The following is a 24,326-nucleotide window of genomic DNA, read 5'->3' on the forward strand; positions in this document are numbered from 1 at the left end:
CTCTTCATTGTCTGAGGAGCTCTCAGCCTCCGCCATGTTTCCCTCTGACAAGAGAACCCCACTTTGAAGCGGCAGTTTGTGAGGGTGCAGCAGACCACAATTATGGGAACACCGTCTGCGGAGAGCACTGCAGAGCCTCACCTGAGCAGTCCAAACATTGGAAGCACATCTTCAGGATGCCAGTGGTCTGCTCGATGATGGACCATGTTGAGCAACGTGCCGCTTTTTATCTCTCCTCCAAGGTACTCTGAGGTTGACGCACAGATGCCATGGGCCACTGTTTGAGCGGGTACCCCTTATCCCCAAGCAGCCATCCCTGTAATTGCTGAGGCCCTTAGAATACGTGAGGCACCTGAGAGTGACTCAGGATGTGTGAGCCCTGGGAACTCTCAGGGTACCTGGTACAAACACGTATGCTGTGCTTCAGATGAGTGCACACCAATTGAACATTTAGGGAGTGGAACAGCTGCACGCCACCCATCTATAAACGTGAGTTAGACCGGTTTAATTTCTGGCTGACGTGGTACAAGATTGAGAGGTGAAATGTGATTCTGGCAGGTAGCGTTTTTAATAAACATTCATGACAAGGTCATGCATGCAAATGTCATTCCTGCCATGGATCAGCAGGAAACCTCACCTGCCATCAGCCCACCATGAACGTGATGAGGGGAAAATTCCAAACTGATCTCCCACCAGTAGAAATCTGATCTTTGACCTCTCTCTGAATTTCTGCTCCTGCCCACCACAAAATCTGCTGCAAGCAGGAACAGAAAATTCCACCCTTGGAGCCTGCTCTCTGCCATGTTATGCTATAATTCAGTGTTCTTGCTCACACTGTCTTCTGCAACCAATACCAGCACTTCCTCCAGCCAGAATGGAGCTCCCCTTTAAAATGCAGGCTGGCTTTACATATTGCAGGCTAATTTAAATGATGGCAGCTATCACGATTTTGTGCCCCTAATGAGACATGCAGTCACTCAACAGCACATTACAACCATTTAACTGAGAAGGTAGCACGAAGGTTACATGCTGCCTACACCGGAAGCAACAGACACTTGCTTTGGCCAGAAAATCTTTGTCTGCTGTATATCTGGTGGTATTCCTGGTCAGATCAGGTTATAAAGTAGGACTAATGTTAATCAAAGATACATTAATTTGTTTGCCTTTTGGAAGATTGTAGTGATTATAGTTTTGATAAACGTAGGACTGTAGCTTTAAGGATAGCCTTTGGCTGAATTTTTTGTTGAGCAGGCGGGCACATGCCCGACCCGCCCAAACGTAAAATGACACGCGATGATGTCGGGCGAGTGTCCCGATGTCATCGCGCACTTGCGCAATATTTTGGTTGGCGGGTGTGCGCAGGAGTCGGCAGTGCACCTTCCGACAATTAACAGGCCTATTAAGGTCATTAAAGTCCCAATTGAATTACACTTTTCGCTGCCCGTCCAACCTTATGGTTGGAGGGCGGACGAAAAGGCCAAGCAGCCTTTGGATATTTTAGGAAGTCTCATCCACAGGCGGGATGAGGTTTACAACAGCTTTTAAAAATTAAATAAAAATGTAAACATTTTATTAATAACATGTTCCTGCTCGTGTGACAGTCACATGAGGGGACATGTCTTTTTTATAATTTAAAAGCTCAGGGAGCTTTTCCTGCATGCACCTGTGTGCATGCACAAAGTTCTCCGCTCGCCCTCCTTCCCCCCCAACACAGGCAGTGCTGAGCGCTGCAGCATGTGTTTCATGGCTGGGCGGGCCTTAATTGGCCCACCAGCGTGAAATCGTGGTTGGGCCCCAATCGCGGGCGGCGGTCGGTTTCCTGACCATTTCCGCTCGCCCCCGCTGAGCCTGCCCGACGATGGCAAAAATCCTGGCCCCTGTGTTGTAAGATCACATGATCTGTGTAATCTGTGTAAACCAATGAGTTAGAAGCACGGGGAACCTCTAGGTGGGAGAGTTCTTCTTTAGTTATAGAGTTTGATGCACACATGTGGTTGCTGCTGCTTCTTGTAAATAAAGTTAAATGTGTCTACTAAGAGAAGTTGCCTGGAAAAGCAACTCCACAACAAAGATCAACACTTTTTAAAGTACTTGGCCCTTGCCCTGACATTTGGAAAGTATTCAAGGGTTTGGTTCTGATTTGTTTCTGGATATAAATAGCACAAATTGACAAAAGAAATTATATCTAACTGTATATAACTGATGATGTGGTGATTCATGCGTAATCGAATAAAAAAGATCTGTAGTAATCATGATAGAATAACAAACTTGGGTGGGATTTTCCAGTCCCGACCACCAGTGGGATTTATTGGCGCTGCCGAAGTCAATGGATGTTTGGCTGTCTCGCCGCATCCGCCACAGGGGAACCTGCCACGGCGAGGCTGGAAGATCCCGCCCAAAGGAAGCAAGAATTGTGCAAACATCACTGTGAAAATGCTGCATCACATAGTCTGATAAGTCAGCTGAGCTACATTTCCAAATGAGAAAAAAAAGATATATATTTTGCTTTGTTATAAATTAGGACATTTCTGTATTATAGCAGCTATCAAAGCTGTTGAAATAGCTACATAATCTGGGCTGGTGAGCATTGGTTTGTAAGATGAGAATTCTCACCCTTGAGCTGTTGGATCCTGTTACTTTCCAAATATGAAATTAATGATGTTTCAACCAATTAATCTTCTCTCTTCCATGTCTAGTGATACATGAAGCAACTGATTTCTTCTATTGTCTCTACATCCAGCAGATTGTGCTCCGGATCATTTCCATAATGAAGACTCCTTTTTACATGGATAGGTCATTAGCCTGACTTAATTACAACTCCCTACCAGAAGGCCGGGCTAGATACAATGGGGGTGACTCCAATCCACTATCATCAGATGCAGGTATTCCACTCGATGTCAACCTAGTAATCTATAAACAGAGCTCCAACTCACCGGGTCTTCAATGGGGAGGGGCATGGGGAGGGTCGTGAGTAAATGTTGGGCACTCCACTCGTGTCGAGTGCAAGAGGCCAACCACTAGATGTCAACCCTGTATTCAGGGCTGGCACTCCCATCTCCACCACCTGGTAAATATAATCTGCCTAAATTACATATGTGATTATTGGAACATAGGAAGTTGGAACAGGAGCAACCATTTAACCACTTGAGCTTGTTTCACCATTCAATGAAATCACAGCTGATCTGCAACCTAACTCTATATACCCACCTTTGCCCCATAGCTCTTAAAACCTTTGCTTCACGAAAATTTTATCAAACTCAGTTTTCAAACTGACAAGTGATCTAGCATCAATTGCCATTGCGGAAGAGAGTTCAAAACTTCTTTGCATGAAGAAGTCTTTCCTAATGTCAACTATTTTTTTGGCTGTTCATGGGATGTTGGCTTGGTGGCTAGGCCAGCATCTATTGCCCATTCCTCATTGTCTTTGTAAGGCTGATGGTGAACTGCATTCTTGAACTGCTGGAGTCCATTTGTTGTTGGTACACACGCAGTGCAGATAGGTAGAGAGTTCCAGGATTTTGACCTGAAAGAACTGGCTCTACTTTATTACTCTATATTAATTTAGATGACTGTAGGCTTCTCTATAGTAATCAAGGCTACAGAGTGGAAGAATCTTTGATATTGCAAATCGAAAAGATGGGAGAATAACAGAGAGGAAAGAAAACCTTTCCCTGAGTTCTCTGCCTGAAGGCAGGTCTGACCCATAGCACAATGATCTCCACCATGGGTAGGGCAAGGAGGCAGGTTCCAAATCAATCTCAGCCTGAATGGAGATCAAACTGTTGGCTCAAATCTAATCTGCACCAGCTGTCCTGCCAACCAGCACCCCCAAGGTGTCCAAGTTGCTGTGGTAACATACACTTTTATGAACATGTAACCTGGAGCAATGGTAGAGGCTCCAATTTCTTTCCAACACATGACTGACCAGGAATCTCTCCTGTTCTTACTACCTGCCATTGGCATACATTGGAAGGATTTACAAGTTGATATTCAACCTGTTTGGTCACATTATGAAAGCACATTCCTTGGCCATTAAGTTCTGGAGTGGGACTTGAACCCACAGCTGCTAGCTAAGGGGCAGGGATGCTTCCACCGTGCCACAAGACCTCCTTCAAAAGAAAACTGCAAGATGCCTTTCACAACAATGCAAACAGGAGCTTCAAAATTTAAGTAACTTACCACTTAATTTTTTTTAACATGATTAACTATAATTAACAACTATAAATCTCATGACTAGTATGTCAATGTTGCCTTCTCTAGTATTCATGCATTATATGAAATCAAATTATCATTGTGTATATGTACACATATACGTGTGTGCGGAGTGGGCGACTGTCAATACTTCACATTCCTGAAAATACTGAGTGCATTAATCTAACACCCTACTGCAAACACAGTAGTGAAACATTTATATCGATTACAGGAATATTCCATTTAGGAGAACATTTTCTTGGAAACTTAACTGTTCTTACAGCATTGGCTTCACTCATGTTGAATTGTCTATCCTTTATAGCTATGTTGCATATTCAAGGACAGAGCTTCATTATGGAGAAAAGATTATTCTCAAGGATAACCAGTACTTCCAAGAGAAATCTTGTGGATTAGTTGTTTTTAGTTAGGAATTTATTCTGTAATAATTTGGCAGTCTTTTTTTCCAGTCAATAACTCTAAACTGTTAGAATTTAGTCACAGTGTACTTAAGTTCCATCATTCACACTTGCAGACTTGACATTTAGCATGGCATAAGAACTAGAAAAGCAATATATTACCTTACCTTTCGCGGCAGTAAGGTTGATTCTTTTATTCATTTCTTCAATAGACAGGGTCTAAGGGACATATACATTCTGTTGGTATCAAAGTTCACTTGGTACCTCTTAAAGAAACCTTGTACAATCCAACATACTGTGAAATATTCAGCCAGTCCTGTACTTACCGAGCCATTACATGAACATCCCAGATTGTCACTTGCAATCAATTTGGAGAGTGGATAAGAAGGTAAAGATACCTCTTTAGGAAGAGTAGGGCTGTAAAAAGGGTTTTTCAGCAGATGGTTTAGACTGCCATGAGATCCATTATTAGGCGCAGGTGTAATCTGCAACAAATCTAACAGGGGAAGACAAGAGCAATCCTGTTACAAATATACATTTTTGCCTGTTCTTTTTTGGTATCACCTTTCTAACAGTATGTATTGAAATGGCACGTTTAAAGAAAGTGATATTTACTCTCGACTAATCGCTGAGTTAGGGCTGGTGGAAAATTAGACATTAGATATGGAGCAAATGATAAGCATGCATTAAATTTACAAACCAATAAAGTAAGTTTTACATGGACTCTCCTCAGGGTAGGTATGTGTTTATCTAGTTTTATTTTTCCAGACTTACAGATTTACACTCATGTGTCACATTAGCATCAGCAGTCAGTTTGCAATAGATTAATGTTACCATTTTACCCTCACCCACCCCTCTTCCACCTACACCAACATACCCCACTCTCACTGTATAGTCAGCATCAGACCCTTAGCATCACTGCTGTTGCAAAAGGAAAATGCATTGTCATCAATGCTTTGAGAGACACTATAGCCTGAATTTTAAGTAGGTGGTAGGGTTCCTGCCACTGGGGCCAAAAATGGGGGCTGACCCTGCATCAAGGGGCAGTGGGGGCTGAATCTGCACTTTGCCAACAGGAGCCAATGAAATGGCTGCGGCCAGGACTGCTGTCCTTAATAAAGACAGCAGCCTGCCCTCAAAGAATTGCCAGCCCAATCAGAGAACTGACAGCTCAGTAGCCTCAACAGCACCACCAATGGCCACTGCTGAGGCTGCACCTTTGGGATGAGGGCACATCAATGGCTGAGCTCCCTCAAAGTCTGGTAAGTGGGATCTAGGGGTGCTGGGTTCAGTCAGGCAGACCCTGCAAGATGGGTATTTCTGAGCGCAGGGGTGGCCATTGCTGCCGGGGATCACCATGTGGGCCAAAAAGTACCTGGAAAGGAGGTCCCTGCCCGAAGTCTGCTGGGAGGCCACCAGGGCTTACCAGGCAGTCTCCCCACATGGCAGGGGGCCACCCAGAAGCTGGCAAAATAAAAGTGGAGGTGGGAAAAGGCCTTTAATGGGTCATTTAAGTGCCTCAATTAGGTTCTGGACAGGTGGTTCTTCTACCACCTTTCCCACTGGCAAAATAGCATGGCGGAGGGAAGATGTCGAGCGCACCACCTTCGAGCGCGCCTTCCTGTGTCATTTTTCCAGCCGTCTTGCTTCCCAGCCCATTCCCAAAAGGCTGGTAAAATTCAGCCCTGGAATCTCATCAGGCCTGAGTCTTGATGATGTAATTCAGTGAATCACTTGGAAGTACAATATTTATTCACGCAAGGAAATTAGATCATAATTACACATTCCTGCAATAAGACAAATTTCTCCATTCTTGCATCAACTTGGAACAAACTGTTCAATATGTAAATTTTGTGCCAAGAAAGTATATAATCCTCTTACAAACATAGCTGTAATTGAATCTGGAACTTGTTTATTCTAGGTTTAGCCCATTGGTTATTTTGTACACAATTCAACTCTGTGGTATGGGATGAGAAATTACAAAATATGTTTTCATGATACTTATGTAGTAGTTCCGAACATATTGCGGAAAAAGGGTTTCAGAATTCCCGTCTTCAGCCATACTTTCAAATCAGCAAATCATAATAAATTTTTAAAAATGAAGTTTGATGGCCCAGAAATTGCTGGAGTATTACACTTTTGCAGTGAGTGCCATTTTTTTTTTTCTCACCCCTCAGGTCATATTGTTTTGGTGCTGCAAATTAATGGAAATGTAAATTGATAATGGAGCAGTGATGTCAGTGAGGTATCTGGAACTCCATGAACATAGGGACCATTGGTCCATCTCTTTAACCAATGAAACTTAAGGATAGAGTAGGAAACAGAGTGTATGATGGACAAGGAAATGGGATGAATTAGAATCAAATTAGATACTCAAAGAGAAATAAAGAGAGGGGAAAAAAATTTGGATTAAAAGAGAGAGGAAGAGACAAGTTAAATAAACCTTTTTTTAATTGAACATTTTAATTTTAACAATCTCCAAGAACAATTTTATGACCTGCAGGTGTGAGACTTCACATTTTCAATTCTCCCCCTTCTGGGCCACCCTCTTGTCAGACCTAAAAATATCGTATCATTTAGGTGGAATACCAGTCCTAAATGTCTGTGGTGAGATTCATTCATACTTGGGGACCAAATCCAGCAATTTCCTAACACTCATTACCCTCCTCACAGAGCAAAGTCAGTCATCTAGTACTTTGTGGCTATTCACAACTTACTGCTTATCTCTTCCTACCACAAGTTGTTTTTTTTTAATGCATTGAAAATGGCATGTGCTGTGAATTTGTGATTATTTTTGCAGTAATTTCTGGGCTACACAGCCACTGAAATGCTACACATGTTCCTAGATAGCTGTCAGTGAGATTTTGTTTCAACCCTTTGAGGCAGAATTTTTCAGATGGCAAGGTTTCCTGTCCCTCCACCATAAAGGTTGGTGGGGAATGTACCCCCACTCCCACAGCCATTTCACATGCCGAGAAGCATTAATTGACTGGAGGCGGTCTTCCACCGCATCTGGGGAGGAAGTCCTGCCTCAGAGAGCTGATGGCCATCTGATTGGCCAAAAGCTCTCTAGTCCCAACAGTGCTACTGGAAGCAGTGGAAGCTGTTTGGACAGTGCCACAGAACAAAGTGCTGGTAGACTAGGGTGGAGGTAAGTCCAAAGATCACCCGACGGCTCAGGAGAGGAGGCATGGTGTGGAGGGGGAGGGGGAGAAGGGGCTAATTGTCCACTTAAGGGCTTCAACTGGGGAGAGGGCGAACAGCCCTCCCCTGGCCCCCATAAAAGCACTGACAGGTCAGGGGTTGATGTGTAGACAGCGGAAAGGACACCTCCACAATTTTTGGTCCCCCCCTGCATGGAAACCCAGCAGCAGAGAATGGTAGAATTCTGCCCTTTATTCCCACAATTTCCTATCTGCACTATTCATTAAGAGTCTGCCAGTACGTATCATTATTCATGCTGAGTAGTGTTATGTGGCTCTCAACATGTACTGAGGCCATCTTGCACCATTAGGTATTAGAACAGTATTTTTAGCAATTGGCAGATTACCGTTAACAATTTACTTTACTTTAATAATTAGGAAATTTTTTAGATATCTATATAGTATGAAATTGGTAAAGTGTATTAATATGTTGGAGAGGAGAGTGCGAGAGGAGGGCCCAGGGACAGGTAGTCAGCAGCACCTTGAAGAGAGTGTGAGAGGAGGACCCCGAGTCAGGCAGTCAGCAGCACCTAGAGGAGAGAAGAGTTATAAAAACAGAAGTGGCAAGAGTTCGAGAGCAGAGGTGATTGAGGGAGTTTGATGAGGAGGGAGGAGGTACTCCTTTCCTTTTCTACATTTCCTCAGAAAGAAGAGCAGCGGCCTTGGTAAGTAGGACCTGATGAGTAAATTAGAAAAGTGTAATATTTTTAAACAAGTTGCTGTACTTTGATTTAACTGAGAAGCGCCAGGAGTAATGGAAATTTAGGGCCAATATAATAAAGTAATATAAATATTCCAAACTGGAATAAAGTTAACATAAGGGAAGTAGATTTGAGACATGGCAGGGCAGCTCAGTTGAGTGGAACGCGTGTCCTGTAATATGTGCAAAGCCATGGACACTACCGTTGTCCTAGACGACCACACGTGCAGGAAGTGTTACCAGCTGCAGAAACATGAGCTCCGAGTTTCAGAGCTCGAGCGGCGGCTGAAGTCACTGTGGCTCATCTGCGAAGCTGAGAACTACGTGGATAGCACGTTCAGAGAAGTGGTCACATCACAGCTTAAGGGCCTGGAGACAGAGAGGGAATGGATGACCACCAGGCAGTCCAAAAGAAGTAGGAAGGTAGTGCAGGAGTCCCCTGGGGTCCCTGCTCATGAATCGGTTTTCTGTTTTGGAAGCTGGTGAGGACGCTGGTTCTTCAAAGGAGTGCAGTCAGAGCCAAGTTTGTGGCACCACGAACGGCTCGGTTGTACAGGTGAGGGGGAAGAAGAAAGAAAGATCAATAGTGATAGGAGATTCATTGGTTAGGGGGACAGACAGGCATTTCTGTGGTGGTAGACGTGACTCCAGGATGGTATGTTGCCTCCCTAGTGCCGAGTCAAGGATGTCACAGAGCAGCTGCAGGACATTCTTCTGGGGGAGGGTGAACGGTCAGAGGTCGTGGACCACATTGGTACCAATGACTTAGGTAAAAAGGGGGAAGTGCAATCAGAATTTAGGGAGCTAGGTAGAAAATTAGCAAGCAGGACCTCTGATGTAGAAATCTCTGGATTACTCCCAGTGCTACGTGCCAGTGAGTACAGAAATAGGAGGACAAATGAGATGAATGCGTGGCTGGAAAGATGGTGCAGGAGGGAGGGCTTTGATTCCTGGGACACTGGAACTGGCTCTGAGGGAGATGGCAGCTGTACAAGCCAAATGGGTTGCACCTGAACAGAGCTGGGACTGAGTTCCTTATGGGGTGTTTTGCTAGTGCTGTTGGGAGGGCTTTAAACTAGCTCAGCAGGGGTGTGGGAACCAGGAGAAAATATTAGAGAGGAATACCAGGGTGCACAAAATACTGGGAGGGACAGATAGCACTAGTATAGAGAATAGTAAGTTAATAGGTGAAGTCGGGATGAGGGAGAAAGTAACAGAATCTAAATCAGGATTACTATGCATGTATGTGAATGTACGCAGTATAGCAAATAAGATTGGGGAGCTACAGGCACAGATTGCCATGTTATGCCATGTGATTGCCATATGATGTTGTGGCGATAACAAAGTGGCTGAAGGAAGGGCAGAAATGGGTGTTAAATATTGCAGGGTACAAGGTGTTCAGAAAAGATAGAAAAGGAAGGAAGGGAGGATGGGTGGCTGTATTGGTTAAGGAGAGCATTGCAGTTCTGGAGAAAGAGGATGTCCCAGAGGGTTCAGGGACAGAATCAATTTGGCTAGAGCTAAGGAACTAAAAGGAGGCAATTATGTTGCTCGGTGTAGTCTACAGACAGCTAAAGAGTGAGAAGGATGTAGAAGAAGAAATCTGCAAGGAAATTGCAGAGAGATGCAAGCAATATAAAGTAGTTATAACGGGTGACTTTAATTACCCGAATGTAGACTGGGACAGTGGTAGTGTAAAGGGCAGAGAGGGGCAAAAGTTCCTGGATTGTGTTGAGGAAAATTTTCTACAGCAGTATGTGTCCAATCGAACAAGAAAACACGCACTGTTGGACCTGATTCTTGGAAATGAGGTGGGCCAAGTAGATCAAGTGTCAATGGGGGAACATTTAGGAGACAGTGATCATTGTATTGTACATTTTAGGATGATGGTAGAAAAGGACGATAGGCAATCCAGAGTAAGAAAAATTAACTGGACGAGAGCCGACTTCGATGGGGCAAGAACGGAGCTGGGCCAGATAAACTGGAATGAAAGATTGGCGGGAAAAACTGTAGGTGAACAATGGGCTACCTTCAAAAAAGAATTGGTTTGGGCACAGTCAAGTTATATTCCATCGAAAGGGAAATGTAGGGCAAACAAATCCAGAGCTCCCTGAATGAAAAAGGAGCTAGAAATTAAGACAAAGAAGAAAAAGTGTGCTTATCACAGGTGTCAGGTGGAAAATACAATTTAGAACCAAGAGGAATACAGAAGGTCCAGGGAGCAGGCAAAAAAACATATTAGAGAAGCGAAGAGGGGTTATGAGAAAAGACTGGCAGCCAACATAAAGGAGAATCCAGAAAGTCTTCTATAGACATATAAATAGTAAAAGGTTGATAAAAGGAGGAGTAGGGCAGATTAGGGACATAAAGGGAATTTACAGGTGGATGAAAGGGCCATGGCTGAGGCATTAAATGAACACTTTGCATTAGTCTTTAGGAGGTAGATGCTACCCAGGCCATGGTGACAGATGAGGAAACTCTGCCACCGGACAAGATGCATCCAAGGATATTGAAGGAAGTGAGAGTAGAAATTGCAGGGACACTGGCCATAATTTTTCAGTCTTCCCTAGACTCAGGAGAGGTGCCAGAGGACTGGAGAATTGCAAACATTATGCCCCTGTTCAAGAAAGGTTGTAGGAATAAGCCCAGCAATTACAGACCAGTCAGGTTAACTTCAGTGGTGGGCAAGATTCTAGAAACAATTATTCAGGATAAAATTAGTAGTCACATGGAAAAATATGGGTTGATAAGGAAGAGCCAGCATGGATTTCTAAAGGGGAAATCGTGTTTAACTAACTTGCTGGAGTTTTTTTGAAGAGGTAACAGAAAAGGTTGATGAGGGTAATGCTGTTGATGTGGTGTACATGGACTTTCAAAAGCTTTTGATACAGTGCCACGCGACAGATTTGTGAGAAAAGTTATTGTTCATGGAATAAAAGCGACAGGAGCAACGTGGATACAAAATTGGCTGAAAAATATAAAGCATAGAGTAATGGTCAATGGATATTTTTCAGGCTGGAGGAAGGTTTGTAGTGGAGTTCCCCAGTGGTCGGTATTGGGACCCTTGCTCTTCCTGATATATATTAATGATCTAGATCTTGGTGTGCAGGGAAGAATTTCAAAATTTGCGGATGATACGAAGTTTGGGAGTGTTGTGAACTGCGAGGAGGACAATGTAGAACTTTAAAAGGACATAGACAAGTTGGTGGAGTGGGAGGATAGGTGACAGATAAAGTTCAATGTGGAGAAATGTCAGGTGATGCATTTTGGTAGGAAGAACATGAACTGAAAATATAAACAAAGGGGTGAAATTTTGAAGTGGGTGAGGAGCAGAAAGACCTGGGTGTATATGTGCATAGATCATTGAAGGTGGTAGGCCAGGTGGAGGGAGCAGGTAATAAAGTACATGGTATCCTGGACTTTATTAATAGGGGCATAGAGTATAAGAGCAAGGAGGTTATGCTGAATTGATATAAGACATTCATTAGACCTCAGCTGGAGTATTGCGTACAGTTCTGGGCGCCATATTATAGGAAGGATGTGAACACATTGGAGAGAGTGCAGAAGAGGTTTACAAGAATGACTCCAGGAATGAGAAACTTCAGTTACGAAGATAGATTGGAGAAGTTGGGACTGTTCTCCTCGGAGAGAATTAGGCTAAGAGGAGATTTGATAGAGATGTTCAAAATCATGAGGGGGCTGGACAGAGTAAATAGGAGGTGCTGTTCCCACTTGTAAAAGGATCAAGAATGAGAGGGCACAGAATTAAAGTGATTTGCAAAAGAAGCAAGTGTGATGTGAGAAAAATTTTTTGCACACAACTAGTGGTTCAGGTCTGGAATGCACTGCCTGGAAGTGTGATGCAGGCAGGTTCAATCAAGACATCCAAGAGGGCATTAGATGATTATTTAAATAGAAACAATGTGCAAAGGTACAGGGAAAAGGCAGGACAATGGCACTAGGTCATAATGCTCATTTGGAGAACTAGTGCAGGCACGATGGGCTGAATGGCCTCCTTCTGTGCCATTAAAATTCTGTGGTCCTTTGATTGGGTTTGAAGACGATTGAGCAACCCATTCTCCTTCTTCGCTATTCCCAACGCTAACTAATTCCCTTATGCAACATATGGAAGGTTGCCTCAACCTCTTGGCCCAAATATCTCCCAGTACAAGCATAGTCATACTGAGAAATCTGGACGTATTCATGCACTCCTGCTGCAAGTGCTGTTTAATTACAAAGTACGATAGCTTTGAAAAACTTATGCATGAATGTTATTTAAATCTTACATAATTAATTTTGGACCGAAATGGTCAAATGCTTTCTGGGACATGATATTGTAATACAGTTCAGCAGGTCTGAAGAAGTCTTCGTAGTCAAATGTAGGTTAACTGGAAGTCTTTATTGTCTCTTAGAACTTTTTGAAAATATACAGTAAAAATACAAGCTAGGATCTGTCTCCATGCTTGCTGGTACACATGGCTCTGTCTATGTGTGGGCCTTGTGTCTGTTACATCAATGTGTGGGCAGTAATGTGCTCAGTCCCACATTAACACTATACGTGCCAGATTCTTATAATATACATAATAATTCCTACATTGTTTGGATTGAATAGAAAATTTGTGGAAAGCAACATTTTTCTTGGGACCATTAAATAAATGTAGAGCCCATGATAGAGTAGATTGTACCTTGTCTGCAAAGAAGTGGATTCAATAGATGAAAAACTTGCATTTTTATAGCACCTTTAACAACCTCAGGAATTCCCAAAGTATAGTCATTGTTGTAATGTTGGTCAAAAAGATTTTAGTCATGTTTCAGGCATTTATTGTCAGTTTTGGCAGACATCAGGCAGGTAGTTTATGGAGTGCACCCCCTTAATGCCATTACTGAGAGGTTCGACCAATTTCCTTTGGGTTGGGTCCCATTACCATTCCATCAGCAAGTTATTCATGCAATTTGAGCAGCTCGTTGATCAGAGAAGCCCAGTAATCTGACCACTCCGCCAATTGGCACAGCCTGCCGGGGTAAAGAGGGATGAGAGACAATCCTGGGAGACAGCCACATGGGGTCTAGAAAAAGTATGAATTCTTCGTCAACCCAACAGAAGAATTTTAAAAACCTCTAACGTGTCTTTGTCTGAGGATTCTACAGCACATGCTCCATGTTTCGGCACCTGAAAACTGCATCATGGTCTGATTAACATCACAGGATCTTGATTTGTAATGGCTGTTTTTGGCAGGTGCCCGAACCATCAATATCAGAAGACCAATCAAAATGGGGTTGGCCAGATGTCAGGAGGAATAAGGTGATAACCACTACATCAGATTCACCTGGCTGTAGAGCCAAATATCAGGATCATAGTCCCTTATATTCTTATGGAGAGAATATTCCCCCCCTCGGGGGTCTGTGCAGGGACGGGTGCAGGTGGGCGCATACACGATCGGTGCCCCCGATCGGGTCCGTGCCACCATTTTACGTGGGTGGGCCAATTAAGGCCCACCCAGCATGATGCATGCCCAGAAGCACTGAGCGCTCCCTGTGTAGGCGGGGCGGGGTTCCCTGAGTTGGGTGTGCACTATTTCACACGCATGCGCGCGAAAGAGCACAGAAATATCCCTAAGGCACAGAGGGGCCTCAGGGAGATAAGTTTTTAGTTTTAAAATTTAAGACATGTTCCCTCATGTGACAGTGTCACATGAGCTGGGACATGTCAATGAACTTTAATGGAAAAATTTATTTAATTTATAAACCCTTCATGAAACCTCATCCTGCCCGTGGATGAGGTTCCATGAAAAATGTGAAGGCCGCCTGGGCTTTTCACCTGCCCGCCAACCTTAACGTTGGATAGGCAGCTTTCTCAACAGTTAATTAATGGCCTTAACAGGCCTTTGACAATTTGGTGGGTGCGTAGCCGACTCAGCTGCGCGCCTGCTGAACTGAAAATCTAAACAACGCGCGGTGATGACGGGACGCACGCCCGACGACGTCACCCCGTGTCATTTTACGCCTTGGAGAGCGGGCCCCACCCCTGCTCGCTGAGCCAAAAATTCTCCCCTATGTTACAGTAATTACTTCACATAAAATAATACAAACATTATAAATTAATAAATTTAAATTAAATTTTATTTACTAACATTCCTGTGAAGTGCCTTGTGATGTTTTACCACTTTAAAGCTAATGTTGTTGTAGGTATAATGAAATTAAAGCAGCTTTTCTATTTTATGACACTGGGAATCATAATCTCCTTTGTAACTGCTACATGCAGGATCTGCTTTAATGTTCAACAGCACTAGATGATACAAATATTTATGACAACAAACGCTTCAGAGTTGAAGGCTACATGGAATATCAAGTTTATGATTTCAATTTCATACCTGCATGAGAAATTCATAGGATAGAAATGTAGAAACGTAGAAAATAGGAACAGGAGCAGGTCATTCAGCCCTTCGAGCCTGCTCCGCCACTCATTATGATCATGGCTGATCCTCTATCTCAACACCATACTCCTGCTCTCTCCCCATACCCCTTGGTACCTAAAGAGTCCAGAACTCTATCTATTTCCTTCTTAAATATATTCAGTGGCTTGGCCTCTACAGCCCTCTATGGTAGAAAATTCCACAGGTCCACCACCCTCTGAGTGAAGAAGTTTCTCCTCATCTCAGGCCTAAATGGCCTACCCCATATCCTGAGGCTGTGACCCCTTGTTCTAGGCGAGCCAAAGGACACATTATTCCTGCATCCAGTCTGTACATCCCTGTCAGAATTTTATATGTTTCAATGAGCTCCCCTTGCATTTTTCTAAACTCCAGTGAATACGGGCCTAGTCGACCCAATCTCTCCTCATATGATAATCTTGCCATCCCAAGAATCAGTCTGATGAACCTTCGCTGCACTCCCTCTGTGGCAAGGGTTACCTTTAAGAACATAAGAACTAGGAGCAGGAGTAGGCAATTTAGCCCCTCGAGCCTGCCCCGCCATTCATTACGATCATGGCTGATCTCATTTTGGCCTCAACTCCGATTTCCCGCCCTCTCCCCATAACCTTTCAACCGATTACTAATTAAAAATCTGTCTATCTCCTCCTTAAATTTATTCAGCGTCCCGGCATCCACTGCACTCTGAGGTAGTGAATTCCACAGATTCATGATCTTTTGAGAAAAGTAATTCTTCCTCATCTCTGATTTAAATCTACCACCCCTTAGCTTAAAACTATGGCCTCTCATTCCAGAATGCCCCAGAAGGGGAAACATCTGCTCCACGTCTACTTTGTCTATCCCCTTTAGCATCTTATATACCTTAATTAGATCTCCTCTCATCCTTCTAAACTCTAGCGAGTATAGGCCTAAACTGTTCAATCTCTCCTCATAAGACAAGCCCCACATCTCTTGAATCAATCTAGTGAACCTCCTCTGAACCACCTCCTGTGCAACTACATCCTTCCTCAAGTAAGGGGACCAAAACTGTGCACAGTACTCCAGGTGCGGTCTCGCCAATGCCTTGTACGGATGCAATAACACTTCCCTATTTTTATACTGTATTCCTTTAGCAATAAATGCCAAAATTCCATTTGCCTTCCTTATTACCTGCTGTACCTGCATACTAGCTTTCAACGATTCATGTACGAGGACACCCAGATCCCTCTGCACTGAAGCATTCTGAAGTTTCTCTCTATTTAAATAATAAGTCGCCTTTTTATTCTTCTGACCAAAATGGATAACTTCACACTTATCCACGTTAAACTCCATCTGTCAAATTTTGGCCCATTCACCTAACCTGTCTTCATCCATTTGTAAATTTCTTATTTCTTCATTGCAACTTACTTTCCCACCTATTTTGGTGTCATCTGCAAATTTAGCGTTTGTACCTTCTATCCCTGAATCCAAGTCATTAATATAGATCGTAAACAGTTGGGGCCCAAGGACTGAAGCCTGTGGCACCCCACTAGTTACAGCTTGCCATCCAGAAAAAGACCCATTTATCCCGACTCTCTGCTTTCTGTTGGTTAGCCAATCCTCTATCCAAACTAATATATTACACCTAACTCTGTGTGATCTTACCTTGTGTATTAATCTTTTGTGCGGCACCTTATCAAAGGCCTTCTGGAAGTACAGATATACTACATCTACAAGGTCCCTATTATCCACTTTGCTTGTCACATCTTCAAAGAACTCTAGCAAATTAGTCAAACACAATTTACTCTTCATAAAACCATGCTGACTCTGATGGATTGCATTTTGACTTTCCAAATGCCCCATTACTACTTCCTTAATAATGGATTCCAGCAATTTCCCAACGACAGACGTTAAACTAACTGGTCTATAGTTTCCTACTTTCTGCCCCCCCACTTTTTGAATAAGGGTGTTATATTAGCATTTTTCCAATCCACTGGAACCTTTCCAGAATCCAGGGAATTTTGGAATATCATAGCCAATGCATCCACTATCTCCGCTGCCACTTCCTTTAAGACCCTGGGATGTAGGCCATCAGGTCCTGGGGACTTGTCACCCTTTAGTCCCAATAGTTTGCTCAGTACTTTTTCTCCAGTGATAATGATTGTTCTAAGTTCCTCCTTCTCTATATCTACCTGTTACTACCTGTTACTATTGGGGTGGTACTAGTGTCCTCCACTGTGAAAACTGAGGCAAAATATTGATTAAGCATCTCTGCCATTTCTACGTTCCCCACTATTAACTCCCCAGTCTCGTCCTCCAAGGGACCAACATTCACTTTAGCTACTCTCTTTCCTTTTATATACTTGTAGAAGCTTTTGCTATCAGTTTTTACATTTTGCACTAGTTTTCTTTCATAATTTACCTTTGCTCTTTTTATTTTTTTTTTAGTAATCCTTTGTTGATCTTTAAAAGTTTCCGAATCTTCCAGCTAAAGGAGACCAAAACTGCACACAATACTCCAGGCGTGGTCTTACCAAGGCCCTGTATAGCTGCAGTAAGACATCCTTGCTCCTGTACTCAAGTCCTCTCGCAATGAAGGCCAACAGGCCATTTGCCTTCTTAACTGATTGCTGCACCTACATGCTTGTTTTCAGTGACTGGTGTATAAAGACACCCAGGTCCCTTTATACATCAACATTTCCCAAGTTATCACCATTTAAATAATACTCTGCCATTCTGTTTTTCCTACTGAAGTGGATAACTTCACACTTATCCATGTTATACTGCATCTGCCATGTATTTATCCACTCACACAACCTGTATAAATTGCCTTGAAGCCTCTTTACACCCTCCTCACCACTCATATTCCCGCCAAGTTTCGTGTCATCAGCTAACTTGGAAATATTACATTTGGCTCCTTTATCCAAATTATTGGTATATAGTGTGAATAGCTGGGGCCCGAGCACTGATCCCTGCGGTACCCCACTTGTCACCGCCTGCCATTCCGAAACAGACACATTTATTCCTACTATCTGCTTCCTGTCAGCCAACCAATTCTCAATTCATGTCAATATATTACCCCCAATCCCAGGTACTTTAATTTTACACACTAACCTCTTATGTGGGACTTTATCAAAAGCTTTCTGAAAATCCAGATACACCACATCCACTGGTTCTCCCATATCTATTCTGCTAGTTATGTCCTCAAAATCTCCAGTAGGTTTGTCAAGCATGATTTCCCTTTTGTAAATCCATGTTGACTCTGTCTAATCCTGTTGATATTTTCTAAGTGTCCTGTTATCACATCCTTTATAACAGACTCCAGCATTTTCCCTACTATTGATGCTCGGCTAATCGGTCTGTAATTCACTGCTTTCTCCCTCCCTCCTTTTTTAAATTGTGGAGTTACATTTGCCACCCTGCCGTCTGCCAGGACTGTTCCAGAATCCACAGAATTTTGGAAGACGACAACCAACATATCTGCTATTTCCATGGCCAGTTCCTTTAGTACCCTGGCATGTAGATTATCAGGCCCTGGGGATTTATCAGCTTTCAGTCCCATTAATTTTTCCAGCACTATTGTTTTAGTAATACTAATTTCCTTCAATACCTCCTTCTCACGAGACCTTTGTTTCCCTAGGATTTTGGGAAGTTATTTCCTCTGTGAAGACAGAACTAAAGTAGCTGTTATGGCACAGCAGATGGTAAATGCCAAGCTGCTCAAATCCCAGAGGGAAACTTGAAACAGCTGCCACAATTGTTTTGCAATTTGTATTTTATTTCAAGATGCGTGCCTTGAATTCAGTGTTATTAAGTCTACCAAGACCTAGAGGTTTTTTACAAAACTAAATTAAACATTTATTAATAAAAGAAAAGATTTAATCACACACATAGGTCTACAAATTACTACTATAATAACTCCTAAATCCCCTAATTAATATGGCTCCCAGTTACACCTCCATTAAGGCAACAGTAAAAACAAATAGATTTAAACAATTACCTGGACAGTGATATTCAAAGTGCTTTTTCTTAGCTTTGGTTCCTGTAGACAGCAACTTGGAGGCTTTTCAAATGTGTCTTAGCTCTTAGCATGCCTTCTCCCTTTACATATAACCTCATCTCCTTTATACATATTTCTCCCTTTCAATGCAAATTTCATTGTTCCCAGGGCCTAGATTTTTCCTATGGCGGGTGGGCTGGGTGGGAGCAGGCGATCAGCTGTGTGCTGCCATTTTATGCAGGCAGGCCAATTAAGGCCCGCCCAGCATAACACTCAGTGCTACCTGTGCAGGTGAGGGGAGGAAGGAGAGTTGGGGCCTGCGCTCTTTCGCACATGCGAGCAAAAGAGCGCAGCAATCTCCCTGAGGCATGGAGCTGCCTCGGGGAGATTGAATATATAATAAAACATTACAATAAATGAAGTAAAAATTTGATTAAACATGTCCCCTCATGTGACAGTGTCAGTGTCACATGAGTTGGGACATTCTTGTGAAGATGGGAAAATTTATTCAATTGTTTTATAAAAGCTTCAGGAAGCCTCATCCCACCCACGGATGAGGTTTCCTGAAAAATGCGAATGCCGTTTGGGCTTTAAGCCTGCCCACCAACCTTAAGGTTGGACAGGCAGCGTTCTTAGATACTTTAATTACTTTCTTAATGGCCTTAATAGGCCGTTGACATTTTGGCGGGCATGCAGCCGACTCCGGCACACGCCCGCCGAATGAAATATCATGATGACGTTGTGCTTTTGTGCCAGAAAGGAATGTATAACTGTTGCAATGCATTCATTTTTTTCTTAAATATTAGCCATTGCCTATTTACTGTTCTCTTTTTCTTGAAGTTGGGTTTTGTCCTGAACTTTCACTCTCTCAAAAAAGAGCTGACTTCCATATGAATCCTTGGAGAAAAACACCGTACTGCCTCGTTCAACAGCAAAGTGTACAGCATTGAAATGGAAAAAGAAAATCATAACTTTCTGCTAGTATAACAACATATTCTGGCAGGCACTGAACACAAACTAGCAGCTCTCTGTCAGCCCAGAACGGAAGCATAGTTCTAATATAATTTGCAAACGATGGTGCTAGAACAGAAACTTATGTTACAATACTTGGCAGGACAGCCTGAAATCCCATTGCAAGTATATATTTCCGACAGGAAATCTTTGTTTTTGTCATTTGTAATTATCCATAGGGAGTTGTGGCATAAAGTCAGAAGTTCTGGGTACGGATGAAAGATTTCCTTCCCTAAAGGGCATTGGTAAATCAGATTGATTTTTACAACAATCGGTGATAGTTCTAAAGGTTACCATTACTAAAAATATATTTATATTCAACCAGCTGCTGCAGTGGGATTTGAACCCAGGTTCTCTGAATTAACTAGGCCTCAAGGATTACTCATCCAGTGGCATTACCACTACACCACCATCTCCCTCAAGAGATGGTTAAGGAAGGAGAAATATGTGAGTGAGACCATTACAAGATAGTATAGTTCAGCAGAATACACTAAAATTAAGTCACACCAACTTGTAAGATTTACTTGCACCGTCACGTTCACCCAGAAGCCAACTTTAAGTGTATTTTTTCACATCTGTACTGGGGAGTGTTGGTGTCATTTCACAGTAATAATCAACCCCAATATGGTTTCACTATCATTTTTTAGTCCTCATGGCTGAGGTTGGATCACTTCAGGATATTTTGAGTCACTACCTTCAATCATCTGCACTGCAGACATTCTGAACTAGTTATACTGCAAGAGCATTAAAGATATGTGCATTATGGAGAATCCTTAGAATATAAAAGCAGATACAATGATAGATTTTATTTACAGAAACATCAGTTGTAGTCAGCTGTAAACTGAAGCTGAAATAAAGCCATTCACTTACATAAACTTATTTATAATATGAAAGCACTTACCGCACATCAGGTTGTAGAGTTCAATATTGTCAAATGGATCGACCTCAGTCTTATATTTGAAGCCTGGCCCATGACCTATGAAGATAGCCTGGAATTAACCAACAGGGCAAAACATAGTTAGTACAAGAAGGAAAAGAAACACACAATTTTGTTTATTAAAACAAACATAGTATGTATGACATAGTCATACTCATGAAATCATACCTTACAGGTATTGTCCCAGAGACCACCTTCACCATCCCTAGGTATGCCCCACCCCACTGGCAGGACAGACCCAGCAGAGGTGGTGGCACAGTGGAAAAGAGTTGGGAAAGAGTTGACCTGTGAGTCCTCAAAATCAACTTCGGTTCTTGAAGTCTCATGGCATCAGGTCAAATATGGGCAAGGAAACCTCCTGCTTATTACCACGTACCATTATCCCCTCAGCTGATGAATCAGTACTCCTCCATGTTGAACACCATGTGGAGAAAGCACTGAGGGTGGCAAGGGTGCAGAATGCACTCTGGGTGGGGGACTTCAATGTTCATCACCAAGAGTGGTTCGGTAGCACCACAACTGACTGAGCTGGCCAAGTCCTAAAAGACATAGCTGCTAGACTGTCTGCAGCAGGTGGTGAGGGAACCAATAAGAGAGAAAAACATACTTAACCTCATCCTCACCAACCTACCTGCAACAGATGCATCTGTCCATGACAGTTTCAGTTGGAGTGACCACAGCACAGTCCTTATGGAGATGAAGTGCCAACATCACATTGAGAATACCCTCCATCATGTTGTGTGGCACTATCATCATCCTAAATGGGATAGATTTCGAACAGACCTAACAACTCAAGACTGGGCATCCATGAGGCGCTGTGGGACATCAGCAGCAGCAGAATTGTACTCAACCACAATCTGTAACCTCATGGTCTGTCATATCCCCCACTCTACCATTACCACCAAAGCAGGGAATTACCCTAGTTCAATGGAGAGCTGTGACTAGTGGAGTTCCGCAGGGATCAGTGCTGGGACCTTTGCTGTTTGTAGTATACATAAATGATTTGGAGGAAAATGTAACTGGGCTAATTAGTAAGTTTGTAGACGACACTAAGGTTGGAGGAGTTGCAGATAGTGAAGAGGATTGTCAAAGGATACAACGGGATATAGATCGGTTGGAGACTTGGGCGGAGAAATGGCAGATGGAGTTTAATTCGGACAAATGCGAGGTAATGCATTTTGGAAGGTCTAATACAGGCAGGAATTATACAGTAAATGGCAGAACCCTTAAGTGCATCGACGGGCAGAGGGATCTGGGTGTACAGGTCCACAGGTCACTGAAAGTGGCAACGCAGGTGGATAAGGTAGTCAGGAAGGCATATGGCATATTTGCCTTCATTGGCAGGGGTATTGAGTATAAAAGCTGGGAAGTCATGCTGCAGCTGTATAGAACCTTGGTTAGGCCACACTTGGAATATTGCATGCAATTCTGGTCACCGCATTACCAGAAGGATATGGAGGCATTGGAGAGGGTGCAGAGGAGGTTTACCAGGATGCTGCCTGGTCTGGAGGTTATTAGCTATGAGGAGAGGTTGGAGAAACTCGGATTGTTCTCACTAGAGCGACGGAGATTGAGGGGCGACTTGATAGAAGTTTACAAAATTATGAGTGGCATGGACAGAGTAGAAGCTTTTTCCTAGGGTGGAAGAGTCAATTACTAGGGGACATAGGTTTAAGGTGAGAGGAGAAAATTTTAGAGGAGATGTGCGGGGCAAGTTTTTTACGCAGAGGGTAGTGAGTGTCTGGAAATCGCTGCCAGAGGAGGTGGTGGAAGCAGGTACGATAGTGGTGTTTAAGAGGCAGCTTGACAAATACATGAATAGGATGGGAATAGAGGGATATGGACCCCGGAAATGCAAAATGTTTTAGTTGACGGGCAATATGATTGACTCAGGCTTAGAGGGCCGAAGGGCCTGTTCCTGTGCTGTACTTTTCTTTGTTCTTTGTTCTTTGTTCAATGAAGAGTGCAGGGGGCCATGCCAGGAGCAGCACCAGGCATACCTAAAAATGAGGTGTCAACCTGGTGAAGTTACAACCCAGGACTACTTGCGTGCCAAACAGTGTAAGCAGCATGTGGTAGACAGGGTTAAGCGATCCTACAACCAACGGATCAGATCTAAGCTCTGCAGTCCGGCCACATCCAGTTGTGAATGGTGGTGGACAATTAAACAACTCACTGGAGGAGGAGGCTCCACAAATATGCCCACCCTCAATGATGGGGGAGCCCAACACATCAGTGCAAAAGACAAGGCTGAAACATTTAAAACAATCTTCAGACAGAAGTGCTGAGTGGATGATCCATCTTGGCCTCCTCTGGAAGTCCCCAGCATCACAGATTGGCCTTTTGCCAATTCGATTCACTCCACATGTTATCAAGAAACAGCTGAGGGCACTGGATACCCTGACAATATTCCTGCAATAGTACTGAAGACTTGTGCTCCAGAACCTGCTGAGCCCCTAGCCAAGCTGTTCCTTGCTACAAGCTACAACACTGGCATCTACCCAACAATGTGGAAAATTGCCCAGGTATGTCCTGTACACTAAAAGCAGGACAAATTCAACCCGGCCAATTACCATCCCACCAGTCTACTCTTGATCATTATTAAAGTAATGGAAGGGGTCATCAACAGTGCTATCAAGCTACACTTGCTTCGCAATAACCTGCTCACTGATGTTCAGTTTGGGCACCACAAGGGTTACTCAGCTCCTGACCTCATTAAAGCCTTGGTTCAAACATGGATGAAAGAGCTGAACTCCAGAGGTGAGGCGAGAGTGACTGCCCTTGACATCAAGGCAGCATTTGACCAAGTGTGGCATCAAGGAACTGAAAACTGGAAGTCAATGGGAATCAAGGGGATAATTCTCTGCTGGTTGGAGTAATACCTAACACAAAGGAAGGTGGTTGTGATTTTTGGAAGTCAATCATCTCAGTCCCAGGAGTTCCTCAGGGTAGTGACCCAGGCCTAATCATCTTCAGCTGCTTCATCAATGACCTCCCTGCCATCATAAAGTTAGAATTGGGGATGTTCGCTGATGATTGCACAATGTTCAGCACCATTCACAAATCTTCAGATATAGAAGCAGTCCACGTCCAAGTACAGCAAGACCTGGACAATATCCAGGCTTGTGCTGACAAGTGGCAAGTAACATTCGCAGCACACAAGTGCCAGGCAATGACCATCTCCAACAACAGAGAATCTAACTATTGCCCCTTGACATTCAATGGCATTACCATCACCTAATCCCCCACTATCCTGGGGGCTACCATTGACCAGGTACTGAACTGGACTTGACATATAAATACTGTGGCTACAAGAGCAGGTTAGAGACTAGGAATCCTGTGATGAGTAACTCACATCCTGACTCCCCAGAGCCTGTCCACCATTTACAAGGCACAAGTCAGGAGTGTGATGGAATACTCCCCACTTGCCTGGATAAGTGCAGCTCCAACAACACTGAAGAAGCTTGACACCATTCATG

At 43.3% G+C, this 24,326-nt stretch overlaps 1 protein-coding gene across 1 annotated transcript in view; it reads right to left on the reverse strand.

Moving 5' to 3' along the window:
• The window catches only part of LOC144681114 (venom phosphodiesterase), a 163,680-nt gene that overhangs the window by 45,180 nt on the left and 94,174 nt on the right, over positions 1 to 24,326 (reverse strand). Inside the window, exons 16-18 of the mRNA XM_078542845.1 lie at positions 20,812 to 20,899; positions 4,934 to 5,103; positions 4,775 to 4,826 (exon numbers count right to left, since the gene is read on the reverse strand). Coding sequence (XP_078398971.1) covers positions 4,775 to 4,826; positions 4,934 to 5,103; positions 20,812 to 20,899 — 310 coding nt within the window. The remainder of the gene's footprint in view (positions 1 to 4,774; positions 4,827 to 4,933; positions 5,104 to 20,811; positions 20,900 to 24,326) is intronic.

This window comes from Cetorhinus maximus, chromosome 5 (genome assembly GCF_964194155.1).
Source record: "Cetorhinus maximus chromosome 5, sCetMax3.hap1.1, whole genome shotgun sequence".
Lineage (NCBI taxonomy): Eukaryota > Metazoa > Chordata > Chondrichthyes > Lamniformes > Cetorhinidae > Cetorhinus > Cetorhinus maximus.